This window comes from Telmatherina bonti, assembly GCF_933228915.1.
Source record: "Telmatherina bonti genome assembly, chromosome: 24".
Classification (NCBI taxonomy): Eukaryota; Metazoa; Chordata; class Actinopteri; order Atheriniformes; family Telmatherinidae; genus Telmatherina; species Telmatherina bonti.
In genome coordinates, this window is record NC_136633.1 from 10313495 (window position 1) to 10340717 (window position 27223).

Consider the following 27223-nt stretch of genomic DNA (forward strand, 5'->3'; position numbering starts at 1 on the left):
TCTGTTTCCAGAGGAAAGCTGATTTGCCATCTCATTGGGTCTAATTGAGGTCCTACTTGCAGCTGAGTGCTGCAAACATTATAAACTGCTTCTGAAATAGATTACCAAGGACAAAAACCTAACTGAGCATCAAAGAATTTCTGGCGATTAGCTCAACTTTTCACGTTTTGCAATAAGTTACCTTTAGGCAGAGAACTTGGAGACCTGAAGCCAAACTGAGGTGGTGTGAGAGCAGAATAACCAGTGCATAACCAGTCCAGTTAAATTCAAGAATACAACACATGGATTCACCAGACACTCCATTCAAGCATCAGGAAGCCCTCTGTCTGGAGGTTTGGTGGTTCTTAGGGTCCTGCATTTGATTTGTGGTCATTTGGCTTCTGTCTTTTGACCCTACAGGGTCTTTCCCTTGTGGTTTTTCCCAACAGTGGACCTTCCTAGATTTCATACTTCATCGTGGTCCCTGGTTTCCTGGTCCTTGGAGCTCTCTTTGAGCACCAAACCTGTTGTCCTGTAGATGTAGACTCAATACCATTCCTCTTACTCACTCCTTCCTCTAGAGATTGCTTCTCTCTACCCGTCCTCCCACAAAGTGGCAAGTAGGTTGGTGTAAAAACATTCCTATAGAATACTGTTTTGATTGTCTGGGTTGTCGGCATATTGTATTTTTACAACCATAAGGCGCACCATACTAAAAGGCGCAGTCTCAGTTATGTGTGCCATTACTGTATTTAACACATACATAAGACGCGGGTTTTATATACACTCTACGCAAATGAATAGCGATACCGTGCTGGTCCCCTTTAACTCTCTTCTCCACAGTTTGACACACCGGGATGTCAAAAGTGAGCTGCACCTCGTCCATGTTAGTGATGTGGTTGGGCTGGATGTGTTTGTCAGCAATGTGTTTGCTGCAGTAGGAGTGGAATATGTCCAACTTTTCATTATAATCTGCTGGAAGTTGCTGCGCTACCGTAGTCCTTGTCCGGATGGAAAAATGGCACAGTTTCATGTAATGAAACCACCAAGATGGACCTCCTTGGAAATGTTCAATTTTAATTTCTTCTGGTAGCGTTGCTGCTATTAGTCGAATGATGAATGTGGAAATGCTTCTCCCACTCGTTCTTTGCTCAATGATCCACTGCTCGAGTCTTTCCTCCAACTCGGGCCACCTCGCCTTATGTCCGTGGAAACTCAGCTACCTCTTCTTGACCCATCGGAGCTTGTTTTTCAGCTTCCTCCACTTGCGAACCATCGATTCATTAATCTTAAATTCTCTCAGCTGCTCGATATGTCCCTCCGCGTACCCGATGGCCTTCAGTTTAAACTGTGCTTCATTAGCGCATCTTTTTGCCATTTTCAGGGTTGTTAAAACAGCGATGTTCTGCATAACGCACATACCCGTTCTTTTATATACATTTAACGCTCTCATGGTGTTCTTTACTATGTCCGCCTTACAACAACAGCAACAACACACACACAGGGCACACTGCAGTATAGGGCGCGGCGCACATTTTGAAGAAAATCTAAGACTTTTATGTGCACCTTATAGTCGTGAAAATACGGTATTTTTGCGTTTGTCTTCTATAAGACGAATAAATCACAGGAAATGTTATGTTATAAAACACACTCACAGGCCTATGCTGACAAATGTTAGCTACATTAGCAATCTAGCTAACGTTATTATTATTAACATTATCAGTTAGCAGTTAGATTAGTAAGTGATCTTCACAAAAGTCCTATAATGAAAGAGTCTTGCTCAGTAGTCAAAAGATTGTAAGTAGCTGACTATAGATAACTAGAAACACACCTCTTTTTATTTAGACTTTACCATTCCCCTTTTATGGTGAAACATAATTCATATTTTCACATTATAGGGGTGCTTTGCATGGGGGTGGATCCTTACGACACCTGTCCTCCAGGCAGTTTTTACCTGAAGAACAGACAATGGTGAGAAGAACAGAGGTGCTGGTGGGATGTTTGAGCAACATGAGGGCAGAGAGATAAACTACATCAGTGTGTGCCTGGTTTATTTACTTATTTATAAAATATCAGCTCATTTTAATTGTTGACGTTCTTCTTGAAGTTGTTTTCGCAGATGCAGCAAGTTTTTGTATAAGAAGCGCGTTTGCACTTTTTTGGCCACTGTATAAAAAACACATGGCAGTCGTTTATAAGATTCTGAAAGCAAAGGAAGCAACAGAAGGTAAGATTAGACCTTGTTCTTCATTTTCCTCATCACATCAAACATGTAAAAAGATCCATTTTAGATCCAGTGTGTGCATGCTTACCAAGAGTTTCATACAGCTGCAGTTTCCTGGTTAACATAGAGATTTTGCAGATATTTCTGAGGCATAAAGTAAAAATAGATTAGTAGCTGAATAGTTTGGTTTACAATGTAACAGCTAATAAATTGTTTTATTGGTGGAAACATGCATGAATGTTAGTCATTTTCTACACCTCTACAGAAATTTAGGGTTTAAAAGCCATAAAACTGACACTACAAACCCAGAAAATACAGGGTGCTGCATGTAATGTAGATGAAAGAAAGAGTTAAGTGATTTACAAATCTTATCAACCCATTTTTTTTTATTCCTAATAGAAGATAAACATATCAGATTATGAAACAGTTATTTTCATTTTATGGAAAATATGAGGATTATTTTTAATCTGATGGCAGCAACACATCTGTGAAAAGTTGCAACAGGAGCAATAAAAGGCTGGAAGAGTAACTGGAGGCGCATTTGACAGCTAATTTGGTTAAGTGGGAACAGATTGGTGACATGACTGGGTAAAAGGACCATTTCTGTCTTTTAGATAAAAAGATGGACAGTTTCACCAATCTGAGACATAATGGGTCTAAAACCTGTGGAATAGTTTCAGAAAAATGTTCCTTAATGTGTAATTGGGAAGAATTTGAATATTTCAGCATCCACATGGTAAAATATCATGAATGAGGAGGAATCTCAGGAAAGGTCAGTGGTCCAAACTGGATGCTGACACTGTGATCTGCTGTAAAAGCAGACATGATTCTCTACTGGACAGGTGTCGAACTCCAGTCCTTGAGGGTCGGTATCCTGCAGGTTTTTGTTGTCTCCATCCTCCAACACACCTGACCAAAATTCATAAATAGATGCAACGAGAAGCTGCTGGATCCATTTGATTTGAATCAGCCGTGTTGGTAGAGAGAAACAACAAAAACCTGCCAGATACCGGCCCTTTCGGACTGGAGTTTGACAGCCTGCTCCACTGGAAATCACTGCATGGACTCAATCACTGTCCGTGAACACAGCTCAGAGTTATGGGACATTTTACAGAACTTGGCGCCGAAGTGTTCAAACAATTTCATTTGAACCATCTGTGTTCGATCGGGTAAGCTTCTAAAACCTGCAGGATGGCAGCTGTCAGCGTCCAGAAGTTTCTGCTCCCGTCCAGACAACGTCTCTTTCAGGGAAGACTTTGCAGATTTAAGCAAGACCATGCTGAACCACATCCTGCATCCATCACAACAGCATGGTGGAACAGGAGAACTGGTCTGCCTGCAGTCCAGACCTTTCACCAGTACAAAACATCTGGAGCTTCATGACAGCAGAAATCCAGTAAAGCAGCTGGAATCCTGCATCAGACCAGAATGGGACATTCCTCTCCTAAACTAAAACTGCAGCAACTGGTCTCCTCCCTTCCCAGATGTTTACGGACAGATGTTGGGACTAATTGCTTTCTGTTTTATTTACATTTTACGCAGCATCCCAGCTTTTTGTCAAACCATTTGTAAAATTTTGAGCAGCTGCTGCGAACCAGTTTAGACCCCCCCCCCCCCCCCCCCCCATAATAATTAGCATGTCGTTTCTGCAGTTTGTTTATTTCTGCCCAGTGTATTCCTCTCTGAGTGACGGCTCCCTGATTAGACTCAGCTCAGTGTCTCTTATCAGCCTGAGAGACGGTACTTCTGTCTGACAAGAGTGCTGCATGGCGAGGCAGAGGTGGAGAGGGGGGGTTAGATGACGCAACGTGGAGCTGTGATGAGAGGATCAGTTTATTCCAATACGAATCCAAAATCTGACAATAATGATAAATAATCAATAGATAGATGACGTGTAAATGACTAAATGAGTAATGAAGTCTTTGATATGGACCTTTTTACTGACTTAATCTGACTGAATTTCTACAAACTCAATTCAAGGAAAGTTTGGACTGTAAATAAAATTCTGATTGTGAACCTGATGGCAGCAACACATCTGCAAAAAGTATTTCCAGGATTATTTTAGCATTGTGTAACACCGTCGAAATAACATCCTGTCGTTTTCTCTGCATCCTGTAACATGCCACATAAAGCTGCTCGTGATTTGAAATGGAAGTCTTTCACCTTGATGCTTCGTCTGCCAAGCTGGATAAGACCGAGCAAACATCTGTCTGCGTTCGTGAAGGCAGCGTTCTGATTAAGTTACAGTGACTGACTCAAAAAGCGATTCACTAAAGATTGTGAATGTAATCAATATTTCCATACAAATATTTAAAAAGGAGAGCAGTGAACAAGAATAAGCGCACACCTTCTTTTTAGTGATATCTGTTATGAAGGAAAGACACCACCAGTGGATTGGACTGGTAGAAACCATGAGAAACTACTGTAATTGTGGTTAGAATTACAATCGCCGACTACTATATTGGGTCCACCTTCTAGCATTGGGTTGGACCTACATTTCTCCACCAGAACTGTTTTAATTCTTTTCATCATAGATTCAGCAAGATGTTGGAAACATTCCTCAGAAATTTGGCTCCATGTTGACATGAAGCATCACACAGTTGCTGTTCCACCACGTCCCAAAGCTGCTCTGCTGGATGTAGATCTGGTGACTGTGGAGGCCGTTGGAGGACAGTGAACTCATCGTCATGGAGATGATGTGAGCTTTGTGACATGGTTCATCATCCTGCTGGAAGTTTCCATCAGAAGATGCTACACTGTGCTCATAAAGTGATGGACATGGTCAGCAGCAGGACTCAGGTAGGCTGTGGTGGTTAAAACCATGTCATGTTGGTACTAAGGGGACCAAAGTGGGACAAGAAAATCTCCCGCACACCATTACACCACCGTCAGCCTGAAGCGTTGAAACAAGGCATGTTTTCATGATGTTTCCTCTAAATTCTGACCCTTCAATGTGAACATGGAGCTGAACTGGAGACTCATCAGACCAGCAACGTTTCTCCATCTTCTATTGTCCAGTTCTGGTGAGTCTGTGAATTGTAGCCTCAGTTTCCTGTTCTTACTGACAGGAGGGAACCCGCTGTGGTCTTCTGCTGCTGGAGACCATCTGCTTCAAGGTTGGAGATGTTGTGTGTTCAGAGATGATGCTACACTGTGCTCATAAAGGGATGGACATGGTCAGCAGCAATACTCAGGTTGGCTGTGGTGGTTAAACCATGTCATGTTGGTAGTAAGGGGACCAAAGTGGGACAAGAAAGTGTCCCCTACACCAGTACACCAGCAGCAGCCTGAATTGTTTGTCCAAGGCAGGATGGATCCTTGTTTTCATGTTGTTTCGTCCAAATTCTGACCCAAATGGAGACCCATCAGACCAGCAACGTTTTTCCATCATCGATTGTCCAGTTTTTGAGTCTGTGTAGACTGATTTTCCCGTTCTTAGTTAGCTAAGTTAACTAAGGAACAAGGAAACTACTCGGTGTGGTCTTCTGCTGCTGGAGACCATCTGCTTCAAGGTTAGACGTCTTGTGTGTTCAGAGATGATGTTCTACATATGTTGGTTGGAACCAGTGCTTACTGGACTTCCTGTTTCCTTACCATCATCTCCAACCAGTCTGTCCATCCTCCTCTGACCTCTGACATCAACAAGATATTCTGGTCCAGACAACTGCTGCTCGCTGGATATTTTCTCTCCTTCAGACCTTCTCTGTAAACCAAAGAGATGGTTGTGTGTGAAAATCCCAGTACATACTCAGACCAACAAACATGCCACTTCAAGGCACCTAAAACTTTACTCATCATTCTGATGCTCAGCTTGAACTCAGCAGGTCGTCTTCACCATTTCTGCATGACTAGATGTACTGATTAGCTGCCTTGTGATTGGCTGATTAGATATTTAAGTTAATCATTTTGACAGGTGAATCTGATTAATTGTATTTTTTATATGAGTGGTTTAAATGCATCCATTTCTTCCCACAAAGAGCCGATAAGTTCAGCCGAACCAAAGTTTCCAGTCTGACTGAGCTCTGTTTGTCCTGCAGGCGGAGTGCGGTCCACTCGAAGCCAGCAGAGGCTGCTTACCGTGGAGGGGGACGCCACAGAAAGCATGAGTGAGTTTGCTTTTCATGTCAAATCCAACCAGGAAGTATGAATCTGTTACTGTAAATGAGATTACATCCGGTTTTAGAAAACAATTCAAGTTATATGAAGATGCTTGATAAGCTAATTATACTGTAAATAAAGGTGTCTGTGTTTGCTAATTTCCCTCGTTCAAAGGAATGTGACCTTTCAGAATCAGGATGTATCTGCTGTGAGATTTAAGTCCATTTTGATTGTTGGTTCATATCAGGGACCAAACAGTAAAGCCATGAGGATGTATTTTTAAAAAAACCTGGGCTTTTATTGTTACAAAATAAATGCAAAAGTCCAAAGGAATTAGTAAACTAACCAATCTTTAAAAATGGGTTAACTAAATATAACGACAGTCAGTGTCACTTAAACAATTCAACTCAACTAAAGAAAACTGACCCCCACAAAGACACATAATGGTAACTTATATAGCACTTCAGCCAAACCAAATTACACAGAGAAGTGAAAACAAAATGACTAATAATAACTAAACAAAGCTCAAAGACCTAACTAAGCTAAACGTGACCCAGCAGCAGATGGTCGAGCCTTTTGAGCTGGCGTTGAGATTTAAGACTCCTCAGTCCGTTGCCACGCCTTTCATCCTGCAGGTAAGGAAACAACGTGGGGCTTAAGCCATCATTCATTTGGACTTTTCTGAGCTAAAAAGGAGCTCCTATGTGTGGGTGTTTCACCGGGCCCAGGATGCTTCAGACGGATTTTGTAGAGAAGATGTATGTCTCTGAATTTAAAAAACCTGCTGGAAAAGTAAAAGCCCTCACCTGACACAAAGAAAAGACCTGACGTTTGATAAATTGGCTGTTTTTGCTGAAAATCTGATCAGATCCATCAATAGTTAACTGAAGAGCGGGAGCAGCCGAGAAACTGGTTCTCCTCACTCACATCATTACTGGTGTTGGATAGTGGTAATCTGGTACCCGCTGGGGGAACATGTGGATTATGTTGGAGCGAGCGGGGAGGGCAGCAGGGCTGTGATGGAGGGGGGTTCAAGGTTGTTCAAGGATTTATGTACGTAGTTATTCAGAGTCTGGAAAAACCGTGAAACATCAGACGTCAGGTGACTCATTACATCACTGGGATGTTTGCATTTTTAGCCAGACATGTCTGTGTTTCCAGAGTAATGAAGGGAGGATCCAAAAGGAAGTGTTTCCAGCAGTGCTGTCTGGTTTTCTGTGGATTAACACCAACATGTCCCGTCATCCCCCTCTTGTTGTTCAGGGTATTGTCTTCTGTTCTTTCTCCTGTTTCATCACTCTCATGCTTCTTATTAACGCCGCAGTTCTCCAGACTCAGCTAAGTCCAGACGATCTTTATTTTTTGGATTTACAGCTGATGTTGGAAGGTGTGCATCTGAACTGAACAGATCCACTCTTTACCCTCTTAAAAGACCAGCAGTAAAGAAGCAACATCTTGTTAGTAAATAAAAGGTAAATGGATGAGGCTTTCTAGTCTTTTTCACAATTAAAAACACTAGAAGCTACACTCATCAATGCAGCAACTCTTATTATTTAACAGTCCGGGCTCTGAATTAACATCCACCAACCTGCCAAAAGTGGGTTAAAATCTCACGAGTAAATAAAAACTTTCTGTGTAGTTTACCAGGTGATATATAAACAAATCATTCAGTACGTTTACATGGGAGTTTTAAGTCCTGTTTAATTCAGAATAAAAGTTAATTCCGCTTTAAACGGATGAAAAACGACCATGTAAACACTTAATTCCTAATGCTAATTTTTATTCGGAACTAAACTTAATTCCGATGTAAGTGTCTGGTTTGTTCACATTTTAATTCCAAACTATTTAATTCCTCTGTCATGTAAACCTTCATTCCGCTCTAAGTTACTTCCGGTCGTTCTGAGCATGCTCGTTACCTTGTCCTGCCCCGGTGACGCGCGTTGTTTTGCCTCCCGTGTTCGGTGGTCTATCTTTCTTCTCCTTCTCAGTTGCTGCAGAAAGTGAAATAGTATACTGGTGTTGAGCTGCTACTTCACATTTATAATAAAAATAGCGGCGAAACTGGTACTTATTATGTAGTTTTTACAAGTTACGACTGAAAAGACGAGAAGCAGGGAGCCAACTTTGTTTATTTCCGGTGTACGTCATACGTCACGTGCACCCTCTGTCCAATCAGAACCCTTCCCAACCCGCCGCTCTAAAGAGGAATTAAGTGAGGACGTGTTTCATGTAAACGTTCATTCAGAATTATTATTTTCATGTAAACTCAAAAGAGAATTAAGTTAATTCCGAATTAAAAAAAACACCATGTAACCATACCCATTGTGGCTATGTGTCCTGGCACTGCATTTCCTATGAGAACAATCCCACAACGTCTCTCATGCCGTTTCCACTGGCCACCTGCTTACTTTAGCTTGCATTCATGAGCTACTCCCTGAACAAAGTGCAGCTGAATGTGGGATGGAAATTCAAAAACACACTACTGAGTAGGGGTGTGATGATATGCTTTTGTTCCGATTCGATTCCGATTTTTTGGGTGCCGATTCCATTTAAATTGCGATTCTCACAATTTTCCGATGTTGCTGATTCATGTAGATTAAAAAAAAAAAAAAAAAAAAAGTATAAAACTTCTTTTGCTCATCATTTTTCTTCATTTCAACGAGAAAAAAACAACGCAGTAGCCAGACCATCATTCTGCTGCTATGATCCCCAAGAAGACAAGTATAAAGATCAATTAAAAACAATAAAAATGACAAAAATTTTATAGTGCATTCATTTATTTAGATCGATTTTTTAACAAAAAATTGTGAAGAAAAAGATCCCGATTTCCGATTTTTCAATTTGATTTTCCCACCCCTACTACTGAGTTTTTCTCAGTGAGGTGCTTCCTAATAACTCCTGCATCATCTTCATCCTGTCTCTTTTCTGAGATCTCTCCACCCTGTAAAAGTCAGGCTGATGTTGACTTGTGCCTCCTCTTGTGTTGTCGTTTCTCTTTTCCTACAATAATGCCCCTATGTGTTTCTTTGATTATTCATCCATTGTGTGCATTTAAAACTGACAGTGTGTTGATATCCAGTTACTAGCATGTGGTACGGTGTGTAAAGTGAAATACTGCTGTAAACTAATGCAGCATCCCAGGGAAAAAATGTTCTGAATTGTGGCTTCTCTGCTTGGTCTCTGCAGTACATCAGCTGTGTTTCCACAGAATTGCACCACACCTAAATATTGCAATAAAAAGCCAGTAATGGAAACACCTGATTTAAAGAACCTTTAAAGGATCGCTGAAAAGTTTTTACGTTCTCATGAGGTGATGTAGGGAGCCATGTGACCATTTCATTTTCAGTAAAGATGGCGCGATATGGAGCAATTATTAGCAAGTTTTCCAGAGTTTTACAATTAAAAGGGAAATCAGGGAGAAAGGCTTCGAAAAGCTGTGGCAGAATCTCTGCAGCAAGTAGAAAACCTCAAAATAATGCTTTGTGGTTACCTTGCATAAGCTGCAATTCTTGTAAAAACCTGCAATTTTCAATTGTTGTTTGTGGAAACTCACAAATATCGCTTTTATTTTGGGAAAAATTGTAATGTAAACACAGCTGATGACTCCAGGAAGCTGTAAGTCCAGTTCCAGTTGTACATAATTACAAAGTTGCAAATGACTTTCTAATATTTCATTTCAGAGTTACGGCACATTTAGCAGACTACTGAACATTTAACCATATTTTAGCATAAAGAGCCAACCTGCTGTTCAGGTGGTGAAACATTCAGTTTATTTCCTTCTCCTTTCTCACATTAGCTGCTTTTACATGGAAAATCTTTAATCCTATCAAGCGTCTAGTCAGAATAAAAATACGTTGCCTGATCTGACAGAATTTCAGTCTGATCGAAAGAGATGGTTTAAACCTTTAATCAGAAGAATCAGAAGGAACAAACAACCATGTCTGCACTCAATCTGATGTTTATATGGTGGATGTTTTTTTAGCGCTTGTTGGAGCTATGTTGGGGTTACGTGACGTAATGAGTTTTATGGAGGACTAGAAAAACGGTGCACTGTGGTGGATCCAACTTTTTGTAGGAAACTGATAGAATTCATTATTCAGCATTTTGATGGTCAAAAAGATTCCAAAATAAAAAGAAAAGTAGTAGGCATTAAGGATGCCAAAATTGTTCAAATCATATTAAATCTGCTTATCATGTTATCACACAGCTATATCCAACATACATGTAAACATGTCAACTAGAATCTCCAATCCAACTAATTTTAGTTGGATAAATGAAATATTTCTGGATGTAAATGTAACTTGACACCTTGTATGAGAGTAAAGACTTAATCGGTTTGTTTTCGAGGAAATAACGCTTCCCCACTTTCCCAACACTCCTCCACTCCAACTCACAGGAAGGAAAATGAAGCAGCACAATGTTAAGTTTTTATTTGTCCCAGAAAATGTAAAAACAAAATCATGTGATGTGTTATTTTGAGATTGTGCTAAGCAGGGTTTAAACCATAAAGTGATGCAAGATGTTACAGAAACTGTATGTATTAAATATGTTAAATGGAGTATTATAATGTTAAGTGATTTTGAGTTATTTAAACATTTCTGTGATTTCTTAGGTGTTTTTTTTCTCTTCAGGCTCAGTTCAAACCTGCTATTTTAGGATTGTTTTCTGTCCCGAGCCCTGAAAGGAGTGACGTATGGAGCTTTTGCTGGAGGATGTTATAAATGAAAGTTTACATTACGATCGATCAGCTTTGTTAACAGAACCTGGTGATGTGTGTTCCCAAAATCAAGCTCATCGTGCTGAATTCAACAATGTTGACTGCTTTTAAAGAGCTTATTCAGAGTTTAGAAAAATTGTATGCATATTTTTACGCTAAATCTCTTTTCACACAAGCAGTTTTCAGGTGTTTTTTCTCAATGTCTGCCTTTTCTGGAGTCAAATAAACAAATAACGACTCCAGCCATGTTTGAGCGGCAGCTGCTATGTTGGAGATCTCAGTCAAATGACTTCTGAGCTTAACTTTACTTTGACCTAAACTGGGATTTTTCAGAAATTTACTCTTATCAAGAGAAAGTTTGGAAATGATTTAAAGCCCCAGTGCGCTAACTGAATGGAAACAACCAAGTAGTGCTCTCTGGTGTCTCGCTGTTTAAGCAAGTCACAAATGTGAAATATCAATATCTTGCACAAGTTGGAGTGTCCCAGGCTGCACGGTGGCGCAGTGGTTAGCACTGTGGCCTCACAGCAAGAAGCTCGCTGGTTCAATCCTTGGCTGGTTTGGTCAGTGGCCTTTCTGCATGGAGTTTGCATGTTCTCCCCGTGTATGCATGGGTTCTCTCCGGGTACTCCGGCTTCCTCCCACCATCCAAAGACATGCATGATAGGTTAATTGGTCACTCTAAATTGCCCCTAGGAATGAGTGTGAGCGTGAGTGTGGTTGTTCGTCTCTCTGTGTGGCCCTGCGATGGACTGGCGAGCTGTCCAGGGTGTACCCTGCCTGTCGCCCAAAGCCGGCTGGGATAGGCTCCAGCTTCCCCGCGACCCTGAATTGGAATGAATGAAAGTTGGAGTGTCCTGTCAGGTGATTGGGTTCAGAGCAATACATAATTCTGTTTTGTTATTGATGCTGATAATAATACAAGCATGCCCCTCCATGTAGTGATACTAAGCTACTGCTAATAGCTAATAGCCGCTAATAGCCCCATGACAAATTAGCTGAAGTAAATTACGAAACATGAGGAAACGCTCTTGGTAAACACAGCTGAAAGAAGCGCACAGTCACCTTCTGGTATGACTTCTGTGAAGAGTGACAGCAACTGAAAACTGACATTTTCCACTGTAGGCTAACTAACAAATTATTGTCTCTGCCATTATATAAATTATCGGACTCAAATGGAAGGATGAAGTAGTTGCTGGACTACCTCCCCTGTTTCTAACATAATGCAAAAATATACTTCACTGTTAGATTGAACTAACTTACCTGTCTAGCAGAAAGCTAGAAACCTCCACATCAATTTGTAAGTCCCTATCCTTCATGAATTGTCTCCATCTGGTAAATGCTACACCCATGTAGGCTCTCCTTTACTCCCAGCTATTTCTATTTCTTTTCTCGCATATTTTTTTCTCTCTCTCGTGGGTCGAAGGGTATGAATGAGCCTCCATTTCAATGGAAAACCACAAGTTGAATGATCCTTTTTTGCTTGTTCCTCCTCCACCCCCAACGACACACGGGGATTCACAGCTAAAAAGCATAAGGCTAATGAGTTTGTCCTCCTTTTGCTATCCTATCCAGCCTTCTGTTGGGTGCACCGCCACTAATGCATCTATATTTAACTCATTCTAACCTATGAAAACGCTTTCATTTCGATAAAATTGTTATTTAACATCAGTAAAATGCATATTAATAGGGGAAATCCTCTCACACTGGGGCTTTAAAAGCATATTTTCAGTCTTAGAGACTTTGGTCAAAAGAAGACATTATTTTATATCTCGTGTGAAAAGAGCTTTAAGTAGTATTGCTAGTGAAGTATTGCTAGTACATCACAGTCCAAGTATTGATTAAAAAACACACATCATTCAGTTCAGTTTCAAAGAAAATAAAAAAAATAATCTCTAAATTTTACATTTACAAGATCCTGCAACGAAGGCATTGTAAGGTACTCTTTCTGGGCACCGCAGGTTCATGCAACACAGATGTTAAGGAAAATCGAAACTTGGACAATCTCTTCTCCAAAGAGGCGCGTGCAGCTGAGGCTGCCCAACTCCCCAATGGGGGTGCTGGGAGTGGTAGAAAGCGTCCCTTAGAGGAGGGCAATAATGGCCACTCGCATTCCAGGTACAGGCCCAAGAAGCGTAAAAAGGCTCCCGGGCCAGTTCTTCCCAAGAACGCCCTCATGCAGCTAAACGAGATCAGACCAGGGCTGCAGTACAAACTTCTGTCTCAGACCGGGCCGGTCCATGCACCCATGTTTGTAATGACTGTGGAGGTCAATGGGCAGCTCTTTGAGGGTTCTGGTCCAACCAAGAAGAAGGCCAAGCTGACTGCAGCAGAGAAGGCTCTGCGGTCCTTCGTCCAGTTCCCCAATGCATCCGAAGCCCACATGGCGATGGGCCGAACCCTGGCTGTTCACACAGACTTCACCTCAGACCACGCTGAATTTCCAGACATGCTCTTTAATGCCTTTGAGACATCAACCCCTCTACATGACCCTTTTTACCTGACCTCTAACTGTAATAGTTCCTTCACCTCTCTGGGAATGGATTACCAACTGCTACCCTCCCCTATCCCGAGCCTGCCTCAGTGTCCATTGCCCCCACCACCGTCCGCCTTCATCTCCCCAACAAGTGGCAAGAATCCTGTCATGATTCTCAACGAGATATGTCCTGACCTCAAGTTTGACTTCGTGTCAGAGAGTGGGGAGAGCCATGCGAAGAGTTTTGTCATGTCGGTGACCGTAGATGCTCAGAAGTTCCAGGGTTCTGGTCGCAACAAGAGGCTGGCCAAGGCCAGAGCAGCCCAAGCCGCCCTGACTGCTCTCTTCAACATGCAGCTGGACCAAGCTCCATCACAACAGCCCATACCCAGAGAGGGACTGCAGCTTCACCTGCCTCAGGTAAGCATGAGTAAATGACCACTGCAAACCCTGTTTTTGTTGTTTTATCTTCTGTCTTGTTACAACTATTACCCGCATATTTATTGCTGTCCTTTACTGTTTATTTGGGAGGACCCTAAGGGTGCGTTCACACCAGAATAGTTTGCTCGATTTGGTCTGATTGGGTTGTCAGTTCAGATAGGAGGGTGGGCAACATTCTAACAGACTGAGGTTGTGTTTACGCAGCACTACTCAAATGAATCAAACCTTTAAATTAACTTTTTCCACTCTCTGCCAAAGGTGGCGGAGACAAGGCAACCAGCAAAGAAGACAACTAGTTCATCTATTGGTTCATGAAAAAAAACCAAAAAAACTTTGGTTTGTAGTACATAACTGCTGAACACAGAGCTGCATCAGATCCTGGTGGTCTTGTGTTGATCATAACTTTTACCAAATACCTCCATATTGACCGCATAGCATTTCCTATCCAGAGCTGCTAATTGCCCCACGATGTTTTGGTTGTGTTTACTCACGATTCTGTGTGCTGAACCCACTAGGCACTTTGTTTTGCAGTACACTTCCCATATTTGGTCCACTTGAAGCGAACCCAAACCTTCATTTGTAGCCAGACCAAGTCCGCTTCTTTGATTCAAATCAGAATTTGTTTGCGTTTTCACAATCCCCCAAATGAGACAGACTTTCTGGACAAACAGACAAGGATTTTAATCTGAAAGGTGTGTGTAAATGTGCCCTTAATAAAACACATAGGTGTACTTTCCTGATGCACATCCTGCTGAGTTTCAATCTCATTGCATTTCAAGCTTCAAGTTTGTTTGGGAAATGAAGTGGTCAGCAAACAACCCAACTAAACAAGCTATTATCACCGTGTAGATTTGACTCTGGGCATTAGATACTTGGGTTATAGATCCTTATACATTTTAAAAGAAAAACATGAGCTTTGAATGAGACAAAAAACCCACCAGTCCAGTTCTCCCATGTTTGAAACTATCTGATCCTTCAATTGAGCTTCAACCTGGCCAAGCAGATGGAAATCATGGTTAAAAAGACCCTCACTGATGTCAGAGCCAGTCATGAGTTCAGACGATAAACACACACCTCACCTGGACTAACCCCATTAGACCTGCTCCATCAGACAATGTATGGAGCAGGTATATCTTTTCTATCTCAAACACATGATAGAAAAGCATGTTGACGATCTTGTGATAACTTCAGCTTAACATATGAATAAGAAGCTTCACACTTTATTTTAAAAGCTAAATTGGTGTTTCTCAAACTTTATGACATGACGTTGGTGAAGCTAGATGAGATAAAACAAACTGTTTTTGCATTGAAAGTAAAATGGGTACATTTTTTAAAAGTACCAGTGGGTAAATCAATAGACAACCAATAAAAAAAGACAAAAAAATATGATAAGACAAATCTTGTCCTGAGGCCTGACTTGTACAATGGTCAATAATTCAGTGTGGCGCCTGAAAATACTAATGTCTGGCAGTATGAAGCCTAACAAATTACAATTCCACTTTTCATCCTGAACACAAAGAAATATCAGTTGATTACCTCAGAAATAAATTGAGTTATTTGACTAAAACCCCTCCTTGGGCCACCATCTTATCATGGTGAAGGCGTTTCTGTCTCACAGTGATGCTAACAGCTATGTTGGGGGCTAAAGCTTTACTAAAGCAGCATCTTTTTTGTCAAGTCAACTGGTAGTTTTCCAGTGTAAAACTCTTCAGACTACTGGCATGGTTTTAACTAAAATCAGTGCCATATCAGCCAATAAAGTACTAGAAAAAGCAGTTTGTGGTTAGCTTGGAGCATATTTACTAGCATTACTGTCACCTCCACATGTGACCACTGTTAGAAAAGGTCTGATTGGAGATGGCCTCAGGAGGAACAAGTTCAATACACTGAGAATCTATTTACACATAAACTAATCCCATCCTGTAATCCCTGCACGCTGATAACAAAGCTGCTATCTAAATTAGCATCAGCCCCTGAGAGCTATTCAAACGCTGCGGTTCATTAAAGCCGTGGCGCTCGACTCAGAGCACTGAAGCAGAGGATTCCTCTGTTTTAAGCTGCTCACAACTCCACCTGTCATTCACACCGCTGTAGATTTCCTAATTGAAATATTCACAGAGTGCAGATAAGAGGAACGTCCTGGCTTTGTGCGCCTCTCCAGCTGTTTGTGATTCAGCCCTTCAGTTTCAGTTTGACATCACTCTGCATCTCGACTCCATGCTGGGCTCCCCAGGTTCTGGCAGATGCAGTTTCCCGTCTGGTCATTGATAAGTTCAGCGAACTGACAGATAACTTCACGTCTCCACACGCTCGACGAAAAGTCCTGGCAGGTGTCGTCATGACAACAGGTATTCATTTTGTAGTTAGATTTGTTATAGGAATAAATAAGTGTGTTGCAGCATCATGCCAATAAAATGTTCATCCTGTAAAAAAGTGTGGTTCATAAGGTAAAAAAAAACCCTTATCTTTAAACATCTGCTGTTCTCTGTCTAACAGTGTGTGTACTGACAGGTGCTTGTTTCTTTCATTTTTGCTTAAATATAGAAAAAAATCTGAAACAATAATACCATGATGTGACACTGAAGAAAAGAGGCTTTCCACTTATTGATATTCATTCATTTTAAATTCAGCTAAATCTTACCAGCCAGGTTCATCAAGACCTGCATGTATGGAGAAAACAATGAACCTAGTATTGTTATAAATGTGTCATAAATGATTTATAAACTACGTAAACCATTTTGTCAGTAACTTTAAGGTCTTTATACAGTTTTGTCCAAATGCAACATGAATATCAAACATTTTGAGCCACATCAAATATACACTTGTATCAATTAAACTGTAGAAACGTTCATATATGACACACATACATTTACTCTTGACCTCTAAGATGCAATCGCTTCATGGTTCAGATGTGTTCATGCAGATTTTCAACTCCTTTCAGGAGTCAAGAGTCCTCACAGTTTCACAAATACATGGTGTGGTTAAGAGCCGGTGGAAAGGGAATGCAACGTGTCTCTGGGTGGGGGCGTCTCCCAGGGGTGTGGGGGCGGTGGGTCCTTGGTCTGTCTCTCCTTCTCCCGCCCCTCCTCTTCTTTGCCCCCCCCCCCCCCACTTTTGCATGTGGTTCGTTGGTGCCTTCTGGGGCCGGTGGCGGCTCCTTTATTGGGGTTGCTGAGGGCCCTGGTTGTTGGGGCAGCTGCCCTTGGCCTGTCCTGGCCTTCGGGGGCCCCGGGAATGGGGGACGTGCCTCGTGCCGCAGGTGGCTCATCTTCTTGAGGGAGGCGCGCTTCCCTCGGGACCTAAATCCCCGGACCCCCCTCCTTCCCTTCTTCCACCACACACAGGCAGGGCGTTGGGAGGTGGACACGTTGATCTGGATGGTGAGAGAGGCCATCAAGGTGGTTTCGATCGCTGCACCCAGCATCGGTTCACCTCCCAGTTTTAATTACACTTAGTCAACATAACACAAAAAACACACACTGACAACACATGGACATATTTTGGGGGGCGGGCCATGCAGTGTGCGGTGGGCGGGGCTGCTTTGGTGGTCCCGCTCCCAACATGATGTGGTTACTTCTTCCCAATTTTAATTGCAAACAACACACACTTCACAATCATTCATAAGCTGGGAGGGAGGGGGTGACAATGGGGTCCTGCCACGCCCCTATTTCTGGGGCTGTGCCGGAGGAGTTTGGGCGGGGGAGTGGTGCTGTTCAGGGGGCCTGGGTCTGGGCTGGCCTGGCGGGGGTGGGACTGCTGCTGGCCCTGGGTGGTGCTGGATCGGCTGCATGTGTGGAGTGGTGGGGGGGCATTGACAGGGGTGGGGGGTAGTTGTGGGGCCCTGATCGGGGCCCTCCTATCCCCTGCTCCCCCGGGGGTATCTCACAGGGGACAAGTTGGGAAAGAAAGGTGAGGGCGTGCATGAGCCAATGGATGAAGTGGTGACTGAATGTTAGGGTAGAGGGGGGGTGGGGGGATCAGGGTGAAAGAATTTAGGAAAGTGGATGGCCGCTGGGATAGGAGGAAGGGGGGGTGTATGCAGATGGGTGGGGGTGCGTATGTGGGGTTATGTTGGTGGTACAGGGAAGTGATGGGGTGGGTGTACAATGAGGACTGTGAATGTGGATAGAGGGGTGTAGGGAGGTGTGTGTGTGTGTGTGTAGAGTGGGGTATGCGTGTATGGAAGAATGGGTGATTATAGAGGGAGCAGGGATGTGTGTGTGAGGGGGTGTGTGTGTATAAAGAACGGGGGTAGGAGAGTGTGAGTTTGAGCGTGTGTAAGAGAATGGGTGTATAGGGTGTGTTTAAGGAGGAAGTGTGGATGCGTGTGGGTGGGGGTAGGTGGGTGGGTGTGTGTGTGTGCACATGTGTGTGCGTGTGTGCACGTGTGTGTGCGTGTGTGCATATGTGTGTGTGTGTGCGTGTGTGTTTGTGTGCGTGGGTGCGTGCATGGGGGGGTCTTGGTGCTCGGGGGGCGCTGCTGGTGCACTGGGGTGCGGCCTGGCTGCCGCTCGGTGGCGGTCTGGGGATCCCGGCCCTCCGTCGGTGTGGGCTGGGCCCTCTGCCTGCGGGGGTGGGGGGTTGCTTCTGGGCTCTTGGGGCCGTGGGGCCCGCGCTCTGTCTGCCCTGGGTGGCCGGTGCCCGGCGGGGCCGGTCCTCGCTGGTCCGGGCCTGCTGGGGCCTGTTCCCCCTGACTGCGGGGGACTCTGGCTGGGACCCCCCTCTGCCTCCTCCTGGGTCGGTGCATGGCTGGCTCCGGGGTGGGGCGGTTGGGGTCTGCGCCTGGGGATGGCTGCCGATGGCCCTGGTCTCGGGGGTACTCCTGGCGTGCCTCTTGCCTTTGTGTGGGAAGGGTCACACTGGCATGATCACCTTTTCCGGAACACGTTCCACTCTGCATGTTCTGCATGTGACACAGTCACCGAGTCGTCACGCAGTTTTATTCACTAACAGCAGCTAGTTTTCTCATTTCTGTTTGTTTCTCATTTATATTTAACTTTTTAGATTCATAGTTTAGTTACTATGATCTAAAGTTGGCTTGTATGTGTATGTATATGTGTTAATACTGGCGAGTGCGTATAAGTTTGTACGTATGTATGTGTGTGCATAGAGGTGTGTGTATATGTATGTATGTGTATATGTATATGTGTACATATGTATATATATGTGTATATATATATATATTATGTGTGTATACGTGTGTGTATATGTATGTGTATGTATGCGTGTGTATGTGTGTGTATATGTATGTGTGTGCCTGTATGTGTGTATGTATACATCTGTAGGTTGTTTTCTTTCTTTTTGTTTTTGGGTTATTTTTTAGTTGTTGTTTTTTTCTCTCCCTTTTCTCTCCCTTTATCTCTTTCCCTTTTCTTATGAGGTGTTTCTTCTCCTTTCTCTTTCTGTCTTTCGTCTGTCCTCTCTGGTCCAGCAGTACAAACTCTACAATTCAAACAATAATACAAAATAAACATAGAAATAAAATAAAAATTCAGAAAGTCAAGGGGATCATTATATCTATAAAGCTTCCCTTGGCAGAGAAAATTTGCTCAGCAGAACACAGCATCCAGACCATCATTCTGCTTGCCTAAATGCTGGACAAGACAAAAAAAAAAAGAGCCGGTGGAAAGGTGGCACTTTTGGATTCTAATCTGATTTTATTCTATTATTTAAAAGTGGAAGATGGATGGATGGATAAATTGATTGATGGATAAATGGATGGATGAATTGATGGATAAATGGATTGATGGATAATTGGATGGATGGATTGATGGATAATTGGATGGATGGATGGATGGATGGATGATGGATAAATGGATGGATGGATTGATGGATAAATGGATTGATGGATTGATGGATAATTGGATTGATGGATTGATGGATAATTGGATGGATGGATGGATGGATGATGGATGGATGGATGGACGGATTGATGGATAAATGGATGGATGGATTGATGGATAAATGGATTGATGGATAATTGGATGGATGGATTGATGGATAAATGGATTGATGGATAATTGGATGGATGGATGGATGGATGGAATGGATGGATGGATGTCCTGCAGCTGGGAACCAGTATCTGCCAACATGTTTCCTGGAAAGCTTTCTGATGCTGTGGTTGATATGAACATGAAGGAAACACTAAAATGACTTAAAATTCTCGTTTATTTTTATGGAACTTATTTACTGGGGCTGTGACGATATGCTTTAGTCCCGATTCGATTCTGATTTTTTTGGGTGCCAATTCAATTTAAATTGCTATTCTCAGAATTCTTCAATATGGCTGATTTTTGCAGATTAGCAACAAAAAAAAAACCAAAAAAAAAAAAAACAAAACTTTTTTTTGCTTGTCATTTTTCTTAATTCCAATCAGGAAAAAACAACACAGCAGCCAGACCTTAATTCTGCTGCTATAATGCCCAAGAAGACATGTAAAGAGATCAATAAAAGCAAAAAAGAGGACAAAACTTTTATAATGGATTATTTTTATTGATATAGAATTAAAGGATTGTTTTGTTTATTTTTTTATTAATTTTAAAATTCTGAAGCAAAAAAAATCCAGATTTTTTTATTTTTGGATTTAATTTTCCCACCCCTACAATTTACTTTTTCATTTATTTATTTATTTTTATTTTTTTATTTTTATTTTGTATGTTTAGTATTCCCACTGTGACAGTTTGATTTAATCTAGTTTTTGTCTGGATTAGATTTTTTCTATTTTACTATTTTGATTAAATTATATTTATTTTAATAATTTTATGTTGTTCGCATATTTTGCATTTTATACTTTCATTTTATTTTAGTTTTGTCACACTTTTCCAGCTATTAAAGTGCTTTATGAAAAATTTGATGATGACTGAACTGAAAGAAATTTCACTTTAAAATCTGGGAGTGTTTTTTTTTTTTTTTCTAATATTTGACACATGCATAAAATCCGAAGACATTTTTCCATTAGTGTAAAAATGGTTTACAGTTTATGAATCATTTCATGCATCAATAACAATGCTGAACTGATTTTCTCTCCATCTGCGTGAAGAAACAACATCTGAACATCTCTGACGTGCCGTCTGACGGCTGTCAGGCCTAAATGTTGCCGGTAGAAGTTCAACGGTTTTATTTTCCACATCAGGTACAGACGTAAAAGCAGCTCAGGTCATCTGTGTTTCCACGGGGACAAAGTGCATTAACGGAGAGTACATGAGCGACCGAGGTTTGGCCCTCAACGACTGTCATGCTGAGATCGTAGCTCGGCGCTCTCTCATCAGATTCCTGTACTCCCAGCTGGAGCTCTTCCTCAGGTGATTCCTTCAACGACCGAACCCGCCAGGTGCACCTAAAATAATAACCCTGATGAAAAAAATGTCACTTTAATCTCCAGTAGCGATGAAGAGGAGCACCAGAAGTCCATCTTCAGCAGGTGTGACAGCCGACCAGGCTTCAAGCTGAAAGAAAACGTTCAGTTCCACCTGTACATCAGCACCTCCCCGTGTGGAGACGCTCGCATCTTCTCCCCGCATGAGGCTGGAGTGGAGGGTGAGCTCAGACGGGAGCAGATCCAGATGTTTGCTGGGGTTCGTCCTCACCGCGTCTGTCGCTGCTTCTCAGATCAGGGAGACAAGCACCCGAACAGGAAGGCCCGCGGGCAGCTGAGGACCAAGATCGAGTCTGGTGAGGGAACCATCCCTGTAAGGTCCAGCAACACCATCCAGACGTGGGACGGCGTCCTGCAGGGGGAGCGGCTGCTCACCATGTCCTGCTCGGACAAGATCACCAGGTCAGCGTCCAGAGGTTCTTCCCAGCTTCCCAACATCCGCCGTAAGTTGTGGAGACTTCACCCCAACAACATGTTGATGCTTATTTCCAGGTGGAACGTTGTCGGATTCCAGGGTTCTTTGATGAGCTACTTCACGGAGCCCGTCTACTTCTCCAGCATCATCCTGGGCAGCCTGTACCACGCAGACCACCTGTCCCGGGCCATGTACCAGAGGATCACCGACCTGGAGCTGCTGCCTCCCCCCTTCTGCCTGAACCGACCCCTTCTGAGCGGTGAGAAGCAGCCGACTCCTTCGCTGCTCTTCATGAACGATAGTTTGCTTTGTTCCAGCCTTCGTTATGGAACAAACATGGAATTTCTGCAGGAATAAGCAACGCAGAGGCTCGTCAGCCGGGAAAAGCGCCCAATTTCAGCGTGAACTGGACGGTGGGCGACAACGGCTTGGAGGTGATTAATGCCACCACGGGGAAAGACGATCTGGGTCGGCCCTCGCGGCTCTGCAAACACACACTTTCCAGCCGCTGGATGCGTCTGCACTGCCTGGTAACAATAACACACAGAGGACCGCGTCTGGGTTTACAATAACACACATCTGTAGAAACGTAGATCCAAGGTTTCATAAGCAGGAAATGAGGAAACATACTTTTTTTTTTTTTTTTTTTATTGGATAAGTTTTATTTGAAAAGTAAAATTGCTACTTATGACGTTACTTATTCGTTTTTTAATTGACTGTTTAAATCAGGGATCCTTTTTTTTTTCACACTTTATTACAACATCTTGTAGAGACAATTACAAAATAAAAGAAAACAAGGCAAGACATTTTTCCTGATTAACATACAAACAGAAACATAAAAAACAACCTACAGGGTCAAACATTTTAGAGATTAGCAACAGTCTGATTTGGATTAATAATGTATTTAATGGACAATAGGAATATTCTAAATTCATTTTTAAAAGCACTTGATATTTGGCATCTGTTTTTTTCCATTTATTTTTGTGAACATGGTATTTACCCATAATTACAATAATATTTGTCAGAAGAGAACTCTCTTTGGTAAGTTATGAGCTGTAAAAAATAATATCTTTAATTGTGAATTGTTCAATTCCACTAATTTTACTATTTGACCATCTGTGAATATCCTGCCAGAATCTCCTCCTCGCTGAGGAACAGATGCTCTGTTTGTTGAGGATTCTGTGAGGAAACATACATGTGTTACCTCGTAAAGATTTTGACGACTGCAGCCATGGGAATAAATGAGTAACTATGAAGAACAGATTTTAAGACGCTTCAGGTGACGAATGCTGTTCCGCTCATGTCAGATCACCTTTTAATTCACAACGAATAATCCGTTAGCGTCCTGTAAAATAATCTCTTCGGTGTCAGGAGTTTGTGGAAGATTAAGTCTTCCTGTTTTTCCTTCGTTTCTCAAATTTAACCTGCGATTTCAGTGGATTATGTTTGATTTTTACATAAAGAATTTGCAAAAAATGGTCTAAAATGATTAGGTGATGAATTGGAAGTCTTCAATAGAAATAAAAGAAAATATTTGCCTTTAAAGGTAGAGTATGTACGATTTTCAATATTTTCAAAATAAATTAACTAAAATAATAACTACAATCATAATTAGATAGTTTTTTAAACATATAGGTTCCACTCGGTCCATATTTGATGCGTTATTAAATTACAAGTTTAATTAATGACGAAGACCCTTATTGAATGTTTTCTGACCAGTAAAAAAAAAAAAAGTACTTTTTTCCACCAGTAGGGGGAGTATAAGCCCATTTATTGCAGAGCGGCTCTGAGCTACAGCTCACAAGCAATTCCTGCCCTCATTGGAGCTGGCAAGGAGGAGGGGTGAGGGGGGAGTTTTGCTCATTACTGCCAACCTGTGGTCGTTTGTGGAGGTAGCAGTTTTGTGGTTTTGCTCACAACCTGGTGTTTGCCACCCGGTGGTGGAAAGAATCGCCTTGAAATCTTACATACTCTGCCTTTAAGGAGTGTAACATTAATTTAAAATAGCAATTGTTTTTCTAAATATGTAAGATTTCAAGGACATTTTTATAGAAACAAAGTATATTTATTTTACTGTATAAATATATTATATATAAATATATCATTCATTCATTTTCTAAACTGCTTATTCCAATTCAGGGTCACTGGCTTTGGGCGACAGGCAGGGTACACCCTGGACAGCTCGCCATCGCAGGGCCACATAGAGAGATGAACAACCACTCATGCTCACAATTTAGGGGCAATTTAGAGTGAACCAGTGACCTTCTTGCTGTGAGGCCACAGTGCTAACCACTGTGCCACCGTGTAGCCGAATTAACAAGATAATTTAACATAGAAAACTAAACTAAACTTTTTTTTTGTTGTTGAATTAACAAGATATTTTAACATAGAAAACTAAACTAAATATCTTTTTTTTGTTGAATTAACAAGATAATTTAACAAAAAAAAGTTATGTTTAGTTTTCTATGTTAAATGATTTTATAAACTAGATTTAATTTTTGAGTTGTTAGATAATTTTTTAAATTAAATTATTTGTTTTTCTCAATGTATTCAGTCATTTTACAAACAAATCTGTTTTCTGTTTTCTTAATCAACAATACAATTTCATAAATGATCTGTTCCGTTTTTCTGAGTGTATTAAATAATTTTAATAAATAAAATCAAATAAATAAAATTTTCATTTATTTAAACATTATTGTCGATTTTTTTTAGGTTTTTTATTTTTTAAAATATATTTTTTAGAATTAACGTAAACAATTAGATCAATTTAAAAACGAATTAACAAGATAATTTAATTTTGAAAGATCTGAGTTTATTTTAAAAAATCAAACTTATTTGTTTTTCTGAGTTAATGAGATACAAAAAAAAAAAATATATATATATATATATATATATATATATATATATATATATATATATATAAAGCGTACAGAAACATGTTGCAAATTGGCCCAGCATTTTGTCTTTTTGGGGTTTCTGGGGAGCTTCGTAGTCAGACCCAAGTCAAAGTCCTCTAAACTTCAGCTTGTTCAGACTCTTCAGTGGATTTTCTCACCAGTTCTTATCCGAACCCACAGTATTCACACAAATTTGTCTGAATCTTTCCCATGTCCCACAGCTCTCTTCCACCCTGCGGATCAGAACCACACGACCCAGCAGCTACCACGAGGCCAAGCAGGCGGCGCTGGAGTACCACTCAGCCAAGCAGGTGCTGTTCAGAGCCTTCCACCGAGCCGGACTGGGAGCCTGGGTGAAGAAGCCCATCGAACAGGACCAGTTCTCACTCTCCATCTGAGCAAAGGCTGGTTCTGGCTGGTGGCGGAAGATGTTCCCTCTGGACCAGACCGCTTGTTCCTGAAAAGAAATAGGCAACAAATCCACAGACTGAACATTTCTGTGATTATAAATCCTCCTGCTGAAGCTTATTATTCTCTACTTATGCAACTTTATACGGTGGATCAGCACACAGAGAGGAAACGTGAGCATCGTTCAGACGACGTGGTTCCTGCAGGTTGAAGGCACAATCTTAGCTCTTAGATCAGGAGGAAGAAACACGTACACAGTCTCACCTGCTCCAGACTTTAAACCTCATTTCTCTTCTGTAAATAAATCCAAATGAGTCTGTTTCGGCTTCATCATGACAGGAAGAAAGTCGTGTAAAAATGAAACACACACTGTCATTTCTGGTCTACAGCTGAACGAGCCACACCTTCACCCAGCAGCTCTGTTTCCTTCTGCAGCAGCAACATGGATGGCCTTTAACCTAAAGGCTGCATTGCATGCATTTCTTCGTTTTCCATGAAGAGATTGTGTACATTAAGCACAAAATTTGCCAATAATAATCTTTAGCTGCATTGCTGTTGAACTGTTTGTTAAAAAGCAGTGACTTATATCCTGGAAATTATGGTGCCGCTGTCCAATCTATCTCTGGTTAAGGAAGGGATTTAATTACTGATAAATCTCAGTAAATTGCTTTGTTTTGCTCAAACTAAAGAAGTCAATAAATGTGTATTCTGAAGAAGAAGCAAGAAGTTAGATCAGCAGATTAGCTGCTGTTACCTCTTTTTATAGCCGTCTAACCTCTCTGATATCAGTCTGAGGAAAGTCTGTTCCACCAGAGCTGTTTGTTTGTTTGTTTGTTTCAGTTCTGGTTTGATGGGTTTCTTGTCCGGTGACCCCTCTGCATCTCAAATGGCTTTGACTTGGCCTTTCCACAACTAGTTTTCAGCCAGTCCTTGGTGGGTTCACTAGGCCTGGGCGATATGACCAAAATCGCATATCCCGATATCGCTCATTTTATATCCCCATAACGATATGCATAACGATATAAAACTGTTTGTGTAATGTTGTGTCAGTCATCAGTTATGTGCCAGATGTTGCTTGGCAACAGCAGCAGTGATCTCCTTCCACCTACAGGAACTTTGGCCGTATGACGTTTTATGGGTAAATACCTGTTGCAGCGTTTGTGTCTGGAGTTTATGATGAGCTTTCGCCTCCACTTGATGCTGCTTTTGCTCATTGACTCTATTCTTTATCCTGATTCCTGTGCAGCTGATAGAATGAGTTAGTTGTGTCGGAGTCCATTGTTAGGACTAGCCTGTTGTCGGTTCCACGTCGGTCTTTTTATATCCAAACCGCATCCAGACAGAAATTTCCCCTCTTTTAGGAACAAACTCATCAGTTTGGGTTGGCTGGTCATCTTTTAGTGAATTATCCTGCTCTGAAAAACGTCTGCTACCTTATTGTGGCGTAAACGATAGGGCCTCATATGAAACGATGGACGGTTTATATCGTCCAAACAATATATATCATCATATCGCCCAGCCCTAGGGTTCACTGGGTTCACTGGTATACATTGTGTTATTGTCATGTTGGAGGGTCCAGTTCTACCTCAGTTTCTGACGTGGAATAATTTATGGTCGATTTGATGATCGTGAGCTGTTCAGGTCCTGCTGCACCAAAAAATACCATGACACTTCCACCTCCGTGCTCCACAGCGGGGATCAGCTTCTTCTCCAATATACTTGGCAACAACCAAACATGTCCTCTGTTCTGGTGTCTAAAATAAATTCAGCTTTAGACTCATCTGTACAAAGAATATGATTCCAGAAGTCTTTATCTTTGTTCATGTTCCTTCTGACAAACTTCAGCCTGAACTTTGAGCAACCTGTAGTCTGCTAACTGGGTGGACTGGCTTAGATGTCCAGTTGTTAGCAATCTCCTCCACTTGTTTTGGATTCTACTGTGATCTTTTTTAATCACTTACAAGCCGCTAAACTCCTCATTCTGAAGGCATTAGACGGCTCTAAACGCCTCCTCCCGCACTCAGTAACCATGCTCTGATTATATTCATGTGATGTGATAAAAGTATGTTGTCTGAATTTATTCCTCACCAAAAAGTGCTTCTTAAAGAAAAAAGGAAAGTTCAGTTCTACGTGTTTAGTTATCTAACTTGGATATTCAAGTATCTTTAAACTTGATATTTAATATGTTCAGAT

The 27223-nt window shown here is 41.7% G+C and overlaps 1 protein-coding gene across 1 annotated transcript; it reads left to right on the top strand.

Annotated features, from left to right (window-relative positions):
* Window positions 1–2160: 2160 nt before the first annotated feature.
* Window positions 2161–25020, top strand: LOC306774078 (double-stranded RNA-specific editase 1-like; the record flags this gene model as incomplete). The annotated part of the gene is made up of 9 exons (XM_079264061.1): window positions 2161–2206; window positions 6241–6309; window positions 12980–13914; window positions 16169–16283; window positions 21068–21236; window positions 21320–21471; window positions 21544–21984; window positions 22077–22255; window positions 24844–25020. The coding sequence occupies 9 exons, from the start codon at window positions 2161–2163 to the stop codon at window positions 25018–25020; spliced, it is 2283 nt and encodes a 760-aa protein (XP_079120187.1).
* Window positions 25021–27223: the final 2203 nt, after the last annotated feature.